General features: G+C 33.1%; 1 protein-coding gene across 3 annotated transcripts in view; it reads right to left on the reverse strand.

The window, feature by feature from the left end:
• Window positions 1-20,068, reverse strand: part of LOC148614291 (uncharacterized) — a 45,823-nt gene that overhangs the window by 7,989 nt on the left and 17,766 nt on the right. Inside the window, exons 1-6 of one of the 3 annotated variants that reach the window (XM_088588347.1) lie at window positions 20,000-20,063; window positions 8,022-8,068; window positions 6,884-7,030; window positions 5,686-5,901; window positions 3,522-4,774; window positions 1,694-1,761 (exon numbers count right to left, since the gene is read on the reverse strand). In XM_088588347.1, the coding sequence (XP_088444473.1) occupies window positions 1,694-1,761; window positions 3,522-4,774; window positions 5,686-5,901; window positions 6,884-7,030; window positions 8,022-8,052 (1,715 nt within the window). In that variant the 5' untranslated portion in view covers window positions 8,053-8,068; window positions 20,000-20,063. Of the gene's footprint in view, window positions 1-1,693; window positions 1,762-3,521; window positions 4,775-5,685; window positions 5,902-6,883; window positions 7,031-8,021; window positions 8,069-19,995; window positions 20,064-20,068 lie in introns of those variants that run through there. The other 2 variants (XM_088588348.1, XM_088588346.1) reach the window with 2 other exon arrangements.

The raw sequence follows: 20,068 nt of genomic DNA on the forward strand, positions 1-20,068 counted from the left end.
AAGTAATTATTTTATCATTATATGATATTGGCGCAACTAATACGTCTCAAATTAATAATATAAAATTTGTCTTGGACTGGATTGGATATGAATTTCTTGATAAAGGGCCCCACACAGCAGACTAGCCTTTCGAAATCCTCAAGCGTTATTCAAATCATTTGACAATCAGATAACATTGCTTACAATAATTCAGTTTTTCTGGACTCTGTTTCGGAGCTTGTATAAAAGGTAGTGAACAGAACAAAATAAGCTATCAGGAATATGAATACTATTGTATTTTTTTGCTAACCCTACCGGTGCACCTGGTCCATGTTCCCAGATCTTAGTGAGGTCTGAGTTGCTCATTTACTCTTGTTACTTTGTATGTACCGTATTTTCTGGACTATAAGTCGAAATTTTTTTTCAGCAAAGTGTCAGCCTCAACTTATCTAAGGATTTTTCAAGAAAAATGTTCAACAATACATTTCATTAGATTTGTTTACTTCACTTTTGTTTGCTTTAGTTCAAAATTTCTGGTGAACTGCAATCAAGGAAAGCCATCACTTCAACAGTCAAACCGGCGATTTAATTTGAATATTATTGATGGTTGCCGCTATCCTTTATGAATTAATATGATGATGTTAATAAAACTCTGAAACTTTGAAACCGTTAAACTATATAAATTAACTCTAGAAGATACATTAACAAGACTCTTTTTCTAACTTGAAAAACATTATGGAGTGATTTGGAGTTTTTGGTCCTTTAATATGCAAATTTACACCCATTTACGGTATGTCGTAACACATTCGCACATGGCTCAAATTATAATGGCTAATTGTAACCAAATTTGCTGGTAACAATTATTTTTTTACTGTATTTCGTAATACCAGGTAATATTGTTTACTAATTACCGCTCGCAATTATGACCAATTCATCAAACAAATTTCCCACTTATTTTACACATGGCTGCCCACATTTGACATATTTACTATTTCGTACTCCTGATGATCTATGGCTTCAGAGCCATTGACACGCCATTCAATAAAAATAATTAAACTTGTGGACAAAGTACACTTTAACAAAAACAGATACAAAATTAACTCAGAAATCTTATACTTAGTAATATTGCTGGAATAACATGCTGTTGAAAAAACAAACCCCTAAACTTGGATCTCCACAGACAACTATGATATAAATGCACACGTCTGACCCTCAACTTGTCTACCAAATTCGACTTATCTATGTTTTTTTCATCGATTTGAGTCAAAATTGGGTAATTCAAATTATAGTCCGGAAAATACAGTATTTTCCTTATTTTATGTTCTTTGTTGTGTGTGTCTGTTTTCCATGTCTGGTCTTTGTCCCTGTATTACATTCTTTTGAGTTCCGCTACAACCTTGGTTCCTTTGATTACTCTTTCACGATGCCATAAGCACATACAAACAACTTTCGCTCAGGACAGTGGTTATGTTACATTACTACTTCATAGTATTTTTTGTCTTTGGTTTTGGAAATAAAAGTGAACTGAACGAAATCTTCTGAGCCTGGAATTTTTCATGATTTTGAATACTTATGAGAAAAAAATATGGCTATCAAATATAATAGACTTGTTTATTCAGCAGTTTAAACTGATAGTACACAATTTACATGTATAATAAAAATATAAAAGTGGAATTGTTTTAGAATATCTATTTATCTGACTTAAGCTGCTTACTCATTAATCCATCCTTGTGAGAAAATCAGTTCAGCATTGTACCTGGCTTGCTTTATCCAATAATGATCCTGAAAAAGTACAACCAACTATAAGTAAATTATTTTCCTTGAAAACCTGACAGTTTTCTGAAACATGAAACATTTAAAACACGATAGTTACACTTTACCTACATAATTAACAAAACACAGGACTGACAGCAAGTTGTTATTCATATTTCTGTAAATTTGTTATTGTTAATTTATCTTTCAATGCAGTCTGTTTCCCAACACAGAATTATCTCAAAATCATGCAATATTCACAAATATTTTAGTTTGCCCTAGTTTTTCTGGTTCACAATTGTTTTCTTCCCAGACCCAAGAAGAGGGGACCCTTTTGAAAGAGTAAACAAGGAAACCAAGATTCTAGCGGAAATCAAAAGAACGTAATCCAGGGACAAAGACCAGACATGGAAAACAGACATACACAACAAAGAACATAAAGTAACTAAAATCATACATACAAAGTAATAAAAGTATATGAGCAACTTGGACTCCACTAAAAACTAGTAGAATGGACCAGGTGCACCGGTAGGGTAAGCATCCTCTGCTTTTCTAGAAACACCAGCCAAGCTGCTCATAAAAAGTCAAGTCTGGTGTAGATGGAAGAGGAAGGAAAAACTATGACACATCGTTCAAATCAGTTTTCAAGAAAGAATAACAAAATCACTGGTTTCTTTCTATCCAGACTAACATAGCCCTGTGCTTTGCAGGGGAGTAATTTTTAGTACAGACATCTTGAAACTTCTTGACTCATTTATACCAGACATTTGGACTGGCAACTGGGAAATTTTTGTTGGACTGAAAACAAATCTGTTGGTCAAATATGTTCATGTTTTCAACTTTGATTGCCAACCATACTTCAGAAATGGAATATTTACTAACCTTTAACATGGTTAAGGTTACACTTGCAAAGTGAGAAACCATTTTTTTACCCAACTTGCCATTCTGGCTAGTGGAATATTGATCTTGCTAGCCAAATACAAATTCAACTAGCCACATTTTTTGGGGTTTTTTTTTCTGTACTATCATCTGTTTTCTCTTGGATTTAACTATCTTCTGCCTTTCTTTTTCATTTGTTTTTAAATTTATCAAAAACTTTTCCATTTTTCGAATATTCTCTCCCATTTAAGTTGTTCATGTACTTTACAGTAACAAAATAAGTACTCCATTTTTGAACTCATATTTTAAGAGTAAAATTACATTTCACCAGATTATGAAACAAGAAAAATACCGGAAATTAAAATGGCAGATCATAAACAATGCTTTACTGCGAGTCAATAAAATCGTGCACATTATGCCAAAATTCACTTGACATATTCAAGCTTAACTTCTTAAAATGTAGAAAACATATTTTCAATGTATGATGTGAAGGGATGTTTTACTAAATAATCTGTTGGCTGGTTAACTTTCCTTGGAACTTGCCAATGAAATGACTATTGAACTATTGAAGTTTATGATTGGTAAAAGAAAATACCTGTGGTCAATCACAACAATTGTAACATGTAGTTATTGGGAAGAAGCGGAAGTTACACATAGTGTGATTCTTTTCAAATCTGTTGTACTGAATATGTAATTTCTGACTCGAAAAAACATAAAACCATGAAACTAAATTTATATGTATCATTATGGAACAGAATTAAAGAGTATATTGTTGGACCTTACAAATAAATAATTTCCCGACATTTAGTTCAACAAGATGTCTGTAGAACATGTACTGAGCTGATTTATTCTAATTTTAGTGAATGTAAATTTTGAAAGAAGACTCAGACTTGTCATTATATTTTCCATACCTTTTTCCTTGTAGCAATTTTATATTGTTCAACCACAGCAGCTTCAATATCCTTTTGAGGAACATCCTTCAAGTAACCCAACTCAAAGATCAACTTCTTGGCATTGACAATATGCCCAAGTGCATTCTTCCTCTGAACAAATTCAAGAAAGTTTTCAGGTTCAGCCTCCACCTCTTGACATTTTGACACTTCACTTGTCTTGGGTTTTGATTCCATTTCCTTACTTCTTTCGATAGTTGAATCACAAGTGTTGTCCTTCTTGCCACTACCATTTTTCTGCTGAGACTTATCCTCCATACTTTCATTTTTCTTAACTGTTTCATCCTGACTTTCTTCAGACTGATTTTGAGACCTCCTGCTTGGGATAATGTATTTTTGTATTGGCTTTTGATGGCATGGCCCAGTAGAACTTGTTTGAAGAGCTTTTCCATTACTTCTATCGACTGATGATGGTTTTACTTCAATTGAATTTTTCTCATTTTCCTTTATGTTCTTTTTACCCACATGTTTGTCCTTTTCTGTCTCTGATATAGCTGCTGTTTGTGACTTGACCTCATCAAATACAGTTTTCTTAGAACTAGTGGCTATATTTTCCTTTACCCGTTGTTTATCTGGTGTTTTACTTTTTCTCTTTTCCCTTTGCTTATCTTTTCTTTTTGAGTGTTCATTTTTTCCACTCAGTTTACTCATACAAACTGGGATCTTTGGTACCACATACTGAGCATCCTGCCCGCCATTAAAATGTTGGTCCCCTGTATCTTTTACAGACCCATCTCTACTTTTGACATCAGTGTGGTTATCTCCCTTTAAATCCGACGGTACTTGCACAACTTCAAAACTTAGAAGTTTCTGATTTTCTGAGTTTTCGTTTACTTTCATTTTAGGTATAGAAAGTTCTTTTTTCTCAGGAACAGTTTCTAGCGGATCAACATTTTTATCTACACCATTACTTCCTTCATTTAACATATCAATATCAATATGGAGGAAACTTGAAGTCAGTCTTCTATTGTCATTGGAAGGTAAATCAATGTCCAGAAAACTATTTGAAAAATCAGTATTAAAATTGTCATTTTTATCATCATGGTTTGAACCAAACTCCTCAGTTGCTGTATCTACTTTGATGAAACTTTCTTCAGACAGAGATTTGGCTTCAGTACATTCTGCATGATCAACTTCATTCAACATTCTTGTCTTGTGTTCTTCTGTTGTTTCTATGACAACACAGTCTTTGTAGACATGCTCTGAAACAAAAACTATGATAATTTAATGCAAACACAAAGAAAAACCAATAAACATTAAAAAGAAACAAGCAACTTGTAGCCATATGTCCCAAGCTGCCACAAAAAAAAAGTTTGAAGTGCAAAACATACCATTACTCTTGAAAATATGTCAAATCAAAAAGGCAACACAATATGATCAACCAAATACCTACAAATATCTAACAAAATCTGTAAAGTGGCATCTGAGATGTGTCCACTAAGTGTTCCTATAGTGTAGCATGTACAAGTTCTACAAAGTCCAATAACTCCTGTATAATTGACAGCACAATATCATTAACATTACGGTAAAAATATAGGTCATTTAAAACAGGTGGTGTAAATGTACAGATTAATCTTTTATAGAATACACTACATTGGGATATTTTTTTCCCAACCTTTTACAGTTGAATTGCCTATTTTTATCAATTGTCTTTACTTAACAATTGATTCATAACAATTTACAACTAGTCAAAATAGATATTTTTAAATATAGGAAATAAATTATGTTTCAAATAAGAAATACGAAAACTTGGTTCTAATGAAGACCAGTATAATATTTCGATATCCATAAGCATTTCTGTTTACTCTGCCTTTGAAATTCCCAATAGTGTATGAAGTCCTTTGTATCAATAACTGTAGCAACATTAGGAAGCATCAAGCTCTTATTTGACACATCATAATTTTCAATATCTGTTCTACTACATCAGTTTAAAATAACTGTAAATATCAAAATAATAATTTCAGCATATACAAATGAAAATTGAGGGAATCATCATGGAATTAATACACTGATAATAGGCAGTTATCCAATGAAATTAAACATTGCAAAATATACACTGGAAAGAAGTTTTATCATTTGTACCTGTGCAAAGTAACAATCGCCACACCAGAGTTCGGATAGATACCTTTAGTAGAAGGTGTTCCAACATTTTCCCATATAGAGGCTGACATGGCTGGACCACTGACTAACACAGGAACATCAGGACTTGGAGGATTGACTAATACAGCATCAATCTGGTCTGGCGATGTTGGTGATGATGGTCTTCCTGATTTGGTTATTGAACTTTTGTAGCTACCATCTTTGCTTACATCTGGATTCACATTTGCAGAATTGTTAATGTCTGAAATGTTTAATTCCTTTTATATCATGGAATCAAATGAAATCATTAAGATACTAAGGTACTTAGTACCGGTAACCTGGTATACCTACATATGTAAAAATACATTTTATAATGATATAATCTATTTTTTCATCTGAAATTTATGAAAAAAACATTTACCTCTTTGTACAAGATATCCTACAGAATAAATTACCTACACATCTCCAATTACTCATGACATTTATCTGTATACTAAGCAGTGTCGTGGTGAAGTTACTGTTATTTAAAAAAAAGTATGAAAGTCATGAAAATGAACTGTAGTTTAGTGTCAACTAAAAATAAAACAGAAGTCCACAACGAAACATGACTTTTTTTCACAAGCAATTGTCATCTGGATTGATTGATTGATTAAGGTAAAACATCCTTTGTAGATGTTCCATGCATTTCAGTACAAGGATTGGCCAATCAAACAGAACCTGCTTTGTACTAGGCTATATCTTTACAAATGTATTGTGTTAGCTCATAGAAGCAAGAACCCACAGGTAGGCACGCCATCCCACTTGGAAACGTCATTCCAACACGCAGCCAACCAATCATAACTCATCCCTATAAATACTGTGTGATTGGCAGAGAAGCCTCTATGTCCTAATTTAGTCTTTGGTGTGACTTGGCCATGATTTAACCCAAGACTTCCCACCCTCGTGATCTTGAGAATGATTAATTGCATAAGTTGAAGTATCATAATATACTAATCAAGACATGCTATTTTACTAAAATCAAAGAAAACAGGATCCAGTGATTTTAAAATTGGGCATTACCCCCCCCCCCCCCCACCACCCCCAACCCAAAACAAATAAAAAATAAAAAAATTAAGGTCCAAGGCTATCATTGTCCATATCTTGCCCAAATATTGCCGAATCAACAAATTTTCCATCGTAAGTAGGGACTGATCCAACCATTGGAACACCTGCTGGAACCACCAATGAAAATATAGTTGGCATACCATAGGGTGTTTCATTATTTCTTCTCCTCTTGGCTTCAGGACTGCTAGTCATTTTCTTCCCTTTAGATCTGGTATGATAATCATGCTTTCCTTTCTTGTCAGGAGATTTACTTTCATCAGAACAACTTGTATCTTTGCTTTTATCTCCTACAAAAAAAATTAACAACTCTCTAAAAGCTACTTTTCTTTCACTTGTGTATATACTGAAGAAAGTGAAAACAGAAAACAATGACTCCGTAGTTATAAATGGTGGGTTGGTGCTCCCCACCCTCAATGACCTAGGTCCCTCTACCCCAACTGAGTGCCCCCATGCCCCTCTTTATAAAGTGCCCTATTGAAATTTTCATCAACAGCCATCACCAAAGTCATGACTTCATGAAATAAACATTCCAAATAACATTGTTTTTTTTTTTGCCACACAGAATGGGTGTAGTAGAACTATTGGACACATCAGAAGGTCTTGAAGTCTTGAACATTATACACTAGTGTCCTCCTCCTGTATCCTTCAATTTTTAGATTCTAGCAAAAATACTGGGTAATGTGGCCATTAGACAACTAACCTATCAAAGCCAAAAAAAGGCATACACATTCTATAGGCCTTTAATGAATGCACACTCTAAATCTCAAACTGGCCCCTTAAAACAATTATATTTGGGTAATGGAAAAGGCATCACACATTACCCCTTGGGCAAAACAAATAATATTAAGAAACAGTGTTAACAAGGTATTACATGTACTTGAATTGGAATTATTTTGGATTTAAGAAAATAAGTGAAAAAATTATTTATCAATCTTACCCCACTAAGGGGCAAGCTGTCATAACTGAAGGGGGGGAGGAGTTGGTGAGTTTCCTTGACTTTTGTTATCCTAATAACCCTACCCATTAGCCATGCCAGCATGACTAATCCCCTTAGTAAGGGTTAGTTTTACAAATTCATTTTTGGTCATTTTCTTAATTCCAACATAATTCCAAATTCGAACAATTCCTTGTTTATAGAAATCCCTAAAGACTAACAAAAGTTTAAGTACGGGTATATACACTGACATTAGCATTACCGGTATATAATGAAAGAACGTTGTGAGCATGCTCACACACCCCACACACCCACAGGCATACTCCCAGAGTAGTAGGTCTTACCGAACAACTTTGAAACAAATCTGCTGAACATGTCTGTATTGGTATCCCTGAAAAGAGAAAATCACATCTTAAAAGTTACCATCCAGCACCAGAAATATACCTTTGTTCTACTATTGATAATTCGTGCTGTGTACAAAACTCTAAATATATTCTGCAGTGATCTAAAAATACAATAACTGCAGATGTTGTATGCAATCAAATGCATTTTTTATTGTTATTGTTTAATTGACACAAATTTTAAAGAACCTGAACATGCATGTTAACATACATGAGTGCACATTTTAGCTTATCATAAAACACAGCAAAAAGATAAGAAATACATGTAAATTAAATTTCATTTACAGATTTGTTAAATCTCTTAGTTTTGAGATACATGACATGTACACATGTATAAATGGTTCAACCCTTGTGTTTCATAAATAGAAATGGCTGCCATGTTTATTGCCTTACTGCTATAATCCACTTAAGTTTTATTTAAAACAAATACATTAAGTACATGTACATGTCCAATTTTAGCAATTTTATTAATTAATCCACTTTAATAGTGGTTGAAAGATATAAAAATACCACTTGAATTGATGTTGCAAATTTGGTATGATGTACAATGTACACATGTTTAAGGGAGTATTTTACTTCCCACCATTAGAACCAAATATACATAGGAAAATCTTAATAAAAAAATAATTTGTTTACAAATACTCAAAACCCAAAACCAAGCTCTGAGTTCTACTTAGTGCAATACAAGGAATCAAGTGGGTTTAAGCCTAAGTGCTTTAGGGCTTTTGAATAGGGCCAGGTGACAAGGGTTTAATCAGTGATGGTCGAAGATCCAAACCCTCAATTCCTGATCTAGGATCTTTGAAATTTCATTTCAAAGACCTTCAACTATATTCATGAACACTTTATTGATGACTTTTTAACTTTAAAAAATCCACGACTCTCCACTCTTGGATCCCTGTGTGAGATAAATATAATGCAACTTATTAGCTGCACATGCTTTAGGTTGAGATGATGTTTCATATTTGTAAGATTTTTAGTTTATTTGTAGGAGTGATTTGCTTAGGTTCTAACTGCATTAGTTAATTAGGCCAAAAACAATAATAGTCTTGTTTTCTGCCACCACGGGAAAAACAGGGAACTTAATTTGTTTTTCAAAAACATTTAACATGGAGTTAATGGGGAAATAATCTAGACTTCAACAGTGCTTGAGCCAAAATGGCCATAAATTGTTTAGGGTAGGCATAAAATACTAGGGTAGGTAGGGTAGCGGGAAACAGATTTTATATTTGGACTGTCATTCTGTAGAAACATTTCTCAACTGTTTCACTAATAGCAGTCTATCAATGTCTCTTTTGAAATAGATCACTTTCTAGTCTATTGTCATGGATCAGAAGTGGAAACATTGGAGAAATATTACAGAATTCAATAATATTGTTCATAAACATAATAAGTTTTATATACATGTTATTTATACCTTTAAAGGGAATGATGCTACATGTAAATGTACTTACGCTCAAACTGTAGATCAAAGAACAAATATACAGGTACAATTCTACATGTACATGTATGTTAGTTGAATGTACATTGTACAAGTTGATCATTGCATAACTAGTTAACAATAACAATATTGCAAATTAACCTACTAACCTCTTATTCTACAGGTGTCTTCCTTACCCCATAAGCCTTCAATTGTCTAAGTTCGGTGAAATTCTACGAAGGCGTTCAAAAGTTACACTCCGAAAACCAATTTTTGCCCCCAAAATTATATTTTGTTAAGCCTGTGTGACCTTGACCTTTAACTTATTGACCTCAAATTCAATACATAGGTCTTTTCCTTACCTTATAAGCCATCAACTATCCAAGTTTGGTGAGTCTATGAAGGCGTTCAAAAGTTACACTCCGAAAATCAAATTTTGCCCCCAAAATTATATTTTGTTAAGCCTGTGTGACCTTGACCTTTAACCTACTCACCTAAAATTCAATAGGCGTCTTCCTTACCCCATACACCTTCAATTCTATAAATTTGGTGTTCAAAAGTTACACTCTGGAAAACAAATTTCATCCAAAAAATTCTATTTCATGAAGTCCATGTGATCTTGACCTGTGACCACGATGTCTTCCTTACCTTATTAGCATTCAACTGTCCAAGTTAGGAGAAATTCTATGAAAGTGTTCCAAAGTTACGCCCTTGAAACCAATTTTGGACAGACGGAGGGGTGGACGGAAAGCTGAATTCTATACTCAAAGGCAGGGGACAATAAAGGCATTGTTGATATCACAGATCATTTGTGATCATTTTACAACATGACATCACAATACAAGTATATTAATTCACACTAAGATAAAGTTTTACTATAGTTTAAGTCAACTATGAATTGATGATTGATACAGATATTGTCAAGTGTAGTATGGTTTTTATTAAATTCACAGTGAAGCCAAATGGTTTTGTATTAAAGATTAGAATTATAAGGGTTACATGCAGTTCTGATTTGTGAGTTTGACTGATTGAGATGTACATTAAATACATGTAGTTGAGTGAAATACTGATTGTATTGTCTAAAAAAGAGGCTCTCAAAGAGCCTGAAACACTCATCTGATAAACCATACTCTATTAACTAAGTAAGTAAAGGTATCATGCTTTGTTACCATGTTTGACAAAAAATTGCTGAAAAAGAAACATATATTGATCAAAAGTGCTGTTTTACTAAGCCTGCGTGACCTTGACCTTCAACTTACTGACTCAAATTCAATACCTGTAGGTCTTTTCCTTACCTTATAAGCCATCAACTATCCAAGTTTGGTGAAAGTCTATGAAAGCGTTCAAAAGGCGCTGTTAGTGCTGTTTTACTGGGACTATCATAACTGTTATTGTAAATTTGGATTTAAATAATCATGAGTATGAGCTCTACAATTTTTGAAATCTTATTTACAACCTATAATGGTGATTTTTCTGGATTTGAACCTGAGGAAAATGAATGTTTTCTGAAAAGTTGTGACTTATATGAAATTGATAATTGTCTTGATAGAACACTTTCTGTTGTTATAAAATTCAACAATCAGAAAATATACAATGAGTTTGAAAAAGTTATTTATAAAAACTATGATAGAAACCTCTTTGAAGAAAAATACAGGAATGGTCAAGTGTTACAGTCCTTATTTCATGATTTGAAAGTTGTACATGTATTTACATTGTATGAGTCAACTGGATCATTACATGTACAAGGAAAGGGTTGTGAAAAATGGTTCAAAGAGATGTTTTCTGTTTTTGGAAACTTACTTCACAATCAAATGAAATATTCCAAAAGTGAGGAAATTGAATCAATGGATAGGACTGATAACATATTATTGAAATCAGTGGAGGAGTTTAACCTATCAGAAACTGTGATTGATAACAAATTAATATATTTCCATGATGATTCTGAAACTGAGGTAAAATTATTAAATGTGCAGAATTCTGATACATGCCCTCAGCAAGAAGTTCAGAATTTTATTATGACTTCAACACCAATTTCTACAATGAGAAACAACAATTCTGATGGACATTGTAACAAAGCCTTGAAAGCCTTGGAGGAAGAAGTAAGTGACTTAAAAGAGTTAGTGAAATCTCTATTAGCTTTATGTAACAAGCAAGAGCACCCTCCTCAGTTAACAGTAAGCTCATCCACACAAACTAAAAATGATATCAAGAAAAAATCTGGAAACTCCTCCACACACACACACAAACAGGGAGTGATGAGAAGCAAAAATCCAACATAAGCAGACATACTTCAATGGAAATAACAAAAAGATCAATTGGAACACAAATCTATAAACTAAATGAGGTTAATAAAATGCGAAGTTGTTCAGTTCAAACTGACTCAACTCCAGTAGCTGTAGGTCAGTGTATAGATGATAAAGAAACTATCCTTCAAAACACTCCCAAATGGAAACAGGAGTCCGTCCAAATAATGGCCCGATCAAACAGAATTTTTTTCAGCACTGAACAAAATGAAAAAGAAATGCTTCATGATCTTAAGAAAGCTGAAACACTGATTATTGGAAGCTCCATGCTAAAGGATATAAATCCATCAGGATTATGGGACACAGACATTAGTACTAACAGGGGCCAACATCAGTAAGCTCATAAAAACTGTACAGGAGAAGGATATGTCATCTTATAAATTTATTATAATTCATATTGGAGGAAATGACTTAAAAAGAGGAGAAAGTTATTCGACAATAAGAGACAACTATGTAAGTTTACTGCAGTTATTAAGGGCTGTATGTAGACCAGACTGTGTTTTAATGATATCAAGCATTACTCCAAGAAAAAAGATTAATGTTGACCCTTTGAATCAAATGTTATGGGAGATGTGTAGTGACCTGAACATACAATTCTTTGACCATTATGATTACATTCATGACAAAAATGGTAGAGTTTTGCATTATCTGTTCCAAGATGGGTTACACTTTTCTAGAAAGGGAACATCTGTTTTCCTACAATCGGTAAACAATTATGTCAATATCCTAGGTTATGATATGAAGAATGGGATTTTTTGTACTGAATGTGGGGAACCAAACCATAATAGTAGATCTTGCAAGCACAGTCACAAAGTTGTCTGTTATTCCTGTAATTATTATGGCCACAAAGAGAAATTTTGTAATTTTTACAGCTAAGAATATGGCAAAGAAGAAATAGCCATAGAAAATTTGACAAAAAAACAATAACTATTTTACATTATTCTCATTGTGTCAAGATTTTAACAATACTACTTGCACATGTCCTAAATTATTATATGGTTTTCTGCAAAGGAGTGTTAAATATTTTAATGATGATAAAAGTAAGGATAAAGCTATAAATCAGTTATGTTCGTCATCCACTACAGGAAGGAATTTGTCTGCATGTCAAGATTCTGTAGACACTAATAGAATGAAGGACATGTTAATCACAGATCAGATTAAGTTTAATAGTGTAAATGAATTGCCTGTAACTAATTGTACCATAACACCTCCTGAGGTCCTTCCATCATTTGATATAATGTTGCATGTATGTATTATGTTTACTTTATCTATGATATCTTGTTTCTATTATCTGAATGTACAGGAAGTTATGACAACTGATCTATATAAGATGTATAATGAAAGTCCATATGGTTTTGGAAAAACAAAAGGATTGAAAATTTCTTCACATAATGTTAATAGACTGGAAAACAAGTTTGATGAAATTAAGAACACTTTATTATTTCAGAAGAATCAGCCAGATATGATTGGGTTTTGTGAAACTTTTCTAAATCCAAATACTCTAGATAGAGAACTAATTATTCCTGGTTTGAATCTTGAGAGAAAAGATAGGATGAAACTACATGATGGTGGTGGTATTTTAATCTTCATGATAATTTGAAATTTTCTAGAAGACCTGATTTAGAAATAGGTGGCATTGAGACTTTGTGGTTAGAGATCAAACCATTCTGTAAAAGATCCTTTTTCTTGTGTTATGTGTACTTTTGATAATTTGATAATTTTGAAAAAGAAATGAGTATAGCTATGAATATAAATTCTGATGTTATTATTATGGGTGATTTTAGCATGAACTTTTTACATCCGTCTAAACCTACACCAAAATTGTTAGATTTCATTAATATGTTTCATCTTCACCAATTGATAACTGAGCCAACCAGAGTAACAGAAAATACAAAAACTTTAATTGATCATATTTATGTAAGCAATCTAAACATGGTCCTAGATTCTTTTGTTTGCAATTCTGCTATCAGTGATCATTACCTGGTGAGTTTAGTTAGAAAAGAAAAAGGACATGAATTAAAAAAGACCCATTCAACTATTACATACAGAAATTTTAAGTTTTTTCTTTCAGATATGATGAATACACCTTTTTACCTTATTGAGCAAGAAAGTGATCCTTCTGTGTGCCTCGATTAATTTTATGGTATGTTAAATTCTGTTCTAAATAAACATGCCCCAATTGTAACAAGGAGAGTTGAAAGGATTGGTATAATGATGAAATTTTAAATGCAAGAAACCAAAGGGACAAATTCAAGTCTCTTGGTATGTGGTCAGAATATAGATTTTGGCGAAATAAAACAACGCTTCTGATAAATAGTGCAAAACAAAATTACTATGTAAATCTTGTAAAGGATAGTAAAGACTCCAGAAACTTATGGAAGTGCATTCATAGTTTAAATCCTAAAGTCAAATCTCCACCAAAGGAACTGAAACTTGAAAGTGGGGAAAAAGTAGTAGACAAAGAGCAAGTACCCAATGTTTTCAATGATTACTTCACATCTTGTATTGAGAATTTAAGAAACCAGATAATTGTGCCAAACTATGATTTTCATAAACTACATAAATATGTTAAGGAAAAGATTAGAAACTATGTTCATAAACAGTTTATGATACCTCCAGTAAAATGTAGTGAAATTTATGAAGCACTATTAAAGTTAGATACAACTAAGTCATCTGGATATGATAATATTGGGCCTAAGGTGCTGCAATTAACGTCTCATATTATTGCACCAAGTTTTACTTATATATATAATCGTATGATTGATTCAGGCATATTTCCACATTCACTAAAGATTGCAAACGTAACTCCTGTTTATAAGAGTGGTCAGAAAGATTTAGTATCAAATTACAGACCTATTTCAATACTTCCTTCATTGTCAAAAATAATTGAACGACATATATCTAATCACTTTTATGAATATTTATCTCAATGGGAATTTTTACATCCAGCTCAGTCTGGATTTAGACCTAAACACTCCTGCCAAACTGCTCTTGTGAATATTGTGGATAAATGGCTATGTAAGATGAATGATGGAAACATAAATCTGGCTATATTTGTAGACTTTAAAAAGGCTTTTGATGTTGTTGATCATGATATACTTTGTAAAAAACTAATGATCTATGGTGTAAATGACAGTACTGTGCAATTCTTTAAGTCCTACTTAAAGGATAGAAAGCAGCAAGTAAATATTTTAAACACTTTCTCATAAAAAAAAACATATTAGCTTTGGCGTTCCTCAGGGTTCCATACTTGGACCACTTTTATTTGTTATATTTATTAATGATCTTCCTCTTGACATGCATAATACAAATGTTGATATGTATGCTGATGATACAACCATACACAAATCTTTGAAAAATATTAATTTATTACAACAGGATATGCAAGATGATCTAAGAAAAGTTGAAAACTGGTGTAGAAATAACTGTATGTTTATCAATCCTAATAAAACTAAGTATATGATTATTGGAGCAAGACAAAAACTGTCAAATGTTGATATACCCTCCTTAATAGTTAATGATAAAGCTTTAAAATTTTCATCATGTGAAAAACTACTCGGTGTAAAAATTGATGATACTCTAAGCTGGAAATGTCATGTTGATCATATATGCTCTAATATTTCATCAAGATTGTATCTCCTAGCAAAGATTAAGAAATATCTGAACATTGAAACGAGAAAAACTTTCTATAATGGGTACATTCTTCCACTTATTGACTACTGTTTTATTGTATGGAGTGGCTGTGGCTCTGAAGGATTAGACAAAATTCTTAAACTCCAAAAACAGGCTGTCCGCCTCATTTTAGATGCTGAACCCTTTCTTCCATCAGAACCCTTGTTCAAAAAATTAGGAATCATGAAAGTAGAAACAAGGATAAAATATCACAAATACCTATAAATCTATAAATCTCTCCATGGGGAAACACCAAGCTACATATCAGAAAAGTTTAACTATGTTTCAAGAAACAAACCTCATTCACTAAGAAATGCTGAACAAGAAAATTTGATAATCCCAAACATTAAAACTGAACTTTTCAGACATTCATTCATACATTCTGGGTCTGTCTTGTGGAATAAGTTACCCATACATTTATGTAATCAAGCCACTGGCAACTCATTCAAAATCAATCTAAAGAAGTACCTTAACACTTTTGAATAGAATATCTTAAAAGAGAAAATTGTTGCTGCTTACTTTTTTTAATGTTCTATATTGTATTATCTTAAAGTGATTTGGTATTGTCAAATCAGCTTTTGTTTTTGTGTTGTGTTGTTTATTTTTAATTTCTACTTGATATAGTTTTTGTGTACGAGAGCCTCAGGGAAGATTAGCTTGTAAACTAACTGTGTAACCCTCTTGAAATGAAGATTTTATTATTATTATTATTATTAAAAGAGTACCTAAGGCACTAAAATGTTGGAAACGCCTTCAGAACCTCTGAAAAAAAATTTGGGCAAGGGTCCCCCTATGCTCTGTTATTCCATCAGATTTAGGGACATTAGCACAGTATACATTTGCTGAGAAAAACAAAAAACAAAATGATATTAAATCATGGCTATCCAAACTTTTCATGATCACCATTCATATCAGGAGACCATGTTTACTATATAAACCAATTATCATTGAAATCAAAGCAAGTATAAAAATTAGCGGGAAAATGGCCTCCCAAAACAATCTTTCATCATCATCGTTCAACTTAAAACACCTAATTTCCAAAAGATAGAATCTGAGCAACTGGTTAAAATAGTTGTAATATGGCAGCCATTTTGAAAATGGTCACCTAAAAAATAATTTCAATATTGCTCGTTAACTCAGAATATCATGTGTATCTTCTGGGTAGCTTTCCTTTTCATTCTTCTATAGTTCAGGAAAAAATTGCAAAATAAGAATTTTGACCCCTATGTTCCATTTTTAGTAACAGTGGCCATGTTTTTTGACGGATCCAATTGGTCAAATAGGGTCAAGGGAGAAGATTTTTGAAAGAAACAACATTAAAAATAGCAAAAAAACGTCAAAAAAGGGCAATAACTCCAACATGGCTTAATGGATATAAAACAACTGGTAGATCTTATCATGCTGACCAGTTTTTACCCTACGTCAGAATTTAGCTAAACCTAACGGTTTTGGAGATAAATGCGAAAAATTGTTAATTGGGTATGGAGAACCACCGATCTTGGTGAAAAATCACCCAGCATGGTGAAGTCAATCTCACTGATGTATGCCGACAATATGGATGTGAGTACCCGGGGTCCCAGGTCATTGATCTCTAAAATTCATTTGGGACTAGAGAAAATCACAAGGGAGTACGAAGGACGTGAAAATTCTTAATCCCAACGCCTGAATCGATACAAGTAGATTTCTCCAGCTTTAAATCAAGGCGTCGGTACAATAAAGCATGTGGTATTAAAGATTGACAAATAAATCGTAAAAATCGTATAAAAAACATGTATCGTTGATACATACTTGATGACTATCCTGTATTAAGTAATTATAATTAATTACAGTCCATGTCATGACCAGACACACATCGGAGACATTGTAAACAATCTGTTCTTTTAAATTTCTAAATATAGACAACTACTGTATATACATGTATGTGTGAGGTTCGTCAAGGGCTTATTTTTATACAAGGGTAAACACAGGTTCGAAACCGTTCAACAAAACTTATGATTGAAATAAAGATATGTGTAGGTTGTAATAGAAACGTACTTTAAATAAGAACTTTCTCAAAGTTAACTTGAAGCATCTAAAACAGCGGTCAAAAACAACCGGTTGAGGAAGCTATCTCATTCTCGTTTGGACAACTTCTTGTAACTTGAATAATTATTACTGACAATGATCCCAGTCCTGATTAAGGGCTTCTACTTTACAATCTTCATGCACGCATTATCTTGGGACAAGTAATTAGTTTCTTTTATTTCTAGAAAAGTTGTTCAATTGTTAAAACTTTCAGAAACTAAAAGCGTCACCAGACTGTTTTTACAAGTCTGTCACTTGAATCAAATTACAACAATTAATACTTTCAGAGTGTTTCATTTATATTTATAAATAAAAGTCATCAATTTACAAATACAAAATTTATAAATTTCAAAAGATTGCATTATTACTTGATAAAAATATGAAATAATACATGCATTTCTACATGATATCTCCCACTCATTGGATGTAGCTGTAAATAAATACAGCCGAATTTTTAATGACTAATTTTTTTACCTTAACTGCCTGAATTACCTGACAAACAAAAACACAATATGCATCGTAACTTACAATGAGTTCCCCATTATGCCTCACTGAATTTTATGACTATTGCAATATACCAACGGTTGGTGTTGGCTAGGTGGAATCTGGGTGGTAAGTACTCAAAATGCAGGTGTAACACAGAGTTTCACTCAGGTCGGACTTCAGTGTTAGAAAAACTAATGTTGGTGCGTGTAGTGTACATGTATTTATTAATGTAAGAGTACTTTCATTCTGTAATGTTTTCATTCCAGTCAACTCTAACTAGGGAAAACATTTTACAGTAGACAAGAAGAAGCTCACAGGAGCCTGAATCGCACATCTTTTTACATTTTTCCTTTTTAAAAACAATGACTCTAACAAGAAATTGTCTGACAATTTTGATTCAAAAGGACTTTGGCAGGACTTATAAGGATCATTTCATCAATTAAAATTTGTTTCCCTACATATATCCAATATAGTTTTCAAAATACTGGCTGAAAACTGCTAAAAGCATTTAGTCTGACTACTTTGTTCTATCTTCAGTACCTGGCCGTCATGTTTTTGCAACAGATCAAAATTCCCTGCATAGGTTCCATTTTCAGAATATCCTATGGAACATTCACACCAAGTTCGGTTCCACTTAGTCAAGAAATGTCGGAGAAGAATTTTAAAAATGTCAAAAAGGCCAATAACTCTCACATGGCATAACAGATTTAAACAAAAATCTCACTAGATACATGTACATGTAGCTCTCGTCACTTTATCAAAATTCGGGTAAACCTTACTTTTAGAGATATATGAAAAAAAACTTCTGTCTGACTCCTTTGTTCTATTTTTAGTAGCAGCGGCCATGTTTTTCAATGGATAAAAAATCTACACATCAGATCTATGCAGAACACCCAAAGGTAAAGGAAAACTATTGACCAAACTTTACGACAAACGTGATGACTTTTCATTCAAAATTGTCAACTTTCCTTTCACCTGTGGCAACATCCCTTCGGCTCCTGTGTATGGAGTGTTCATATCACAACTTATATGTTATGCCAGAGCTTGCCGAAACTACACAGACTTTTTGTATTGCACTAGAACTCTAACAAATAGGCTTCTGGAACAGGGTTATGTTGCTACAAGATTGAAGTCATCACTGCAGAAGTTTTATGGTCGTCATCATGAACTCGTAGATCGTTATGGTGTATCCATCAGCACCATGAAAACTGATTTATTCAACAGGTCATAGTTTTCCTTTCCTTGTTCGTCTACACCGGACTTGACTTTTTATGAGCAACCCAGCCGGTGTTTCTAGAAAAGCAGAGGATGCTTACCCTACCGGTGCACCTGGTCCATGCTCCCAGTTTTCTGTAGAGTCGGAATTGCTCATTTACTTTTGTTACTTTGTATGTATGATTTTATTTACTTTATGTTCTTTGTTGTGTATGTCTGTTTTCCATGTCTGGTCTTTGTCCCCGGATTACATTCTTTTGATTACAGCTATAACCTTAGTTCCCTTCATAACTCTAAGGAACATTCAATTATACCAAGTTTGATTCTGATTAGTCTTGTAGTTTCACCATAGAAGAAGAGGTTTGAAAAATTGTTAACAACAACAAGTAATGGCAATAGCTCACATGGCCCTTTGGGTCATGAACAGGTTCCATTTATATCAAACTACCATAATCAGCACATACATGTACATGCTTTATTTACCCAATTTTTAGCAGAGTAATCCCAACCAACCCAACCCTGGCCACAACCTAATCCAAACACTTTAGTTAATATTCTCCATAGCCCACGTTTTCCAAACTTTTTAATAAACAGGCCACTGTTGAGAGGAAATAGTTCAAATACGTTGTAGAATGTCAATTTAAAAATCAACCAGAAAGAGTAATTTGATCAATCATTCATAAATGCACTCTAATGCAGGACCACGTCATCTAAATATATTCAAATGTTGTACTTGAAATGACATTTTCACCTTTACCTACTTCAACAAGTGCTTATAAAAATATCATTAATCGTGCATATTTCCCGCCATTTCATCAGCGTTAGTTGTA

This window comes from Perna viridis, chromosome 6, assembly GCF_037379345.1.
Source record: "Perna viridis isolate PV_CMFRI_1.1 ecotype Kerala chromosome 6, ASM3737934v1, whole genome shotgun sequence".
Taxonomy (NCBI): domain Eukaryota; kingdom Metazoa; phylum Mollusca; class Bivalvia; order Mytilida; family Mytilidae; genus Perna; species Perna viridis.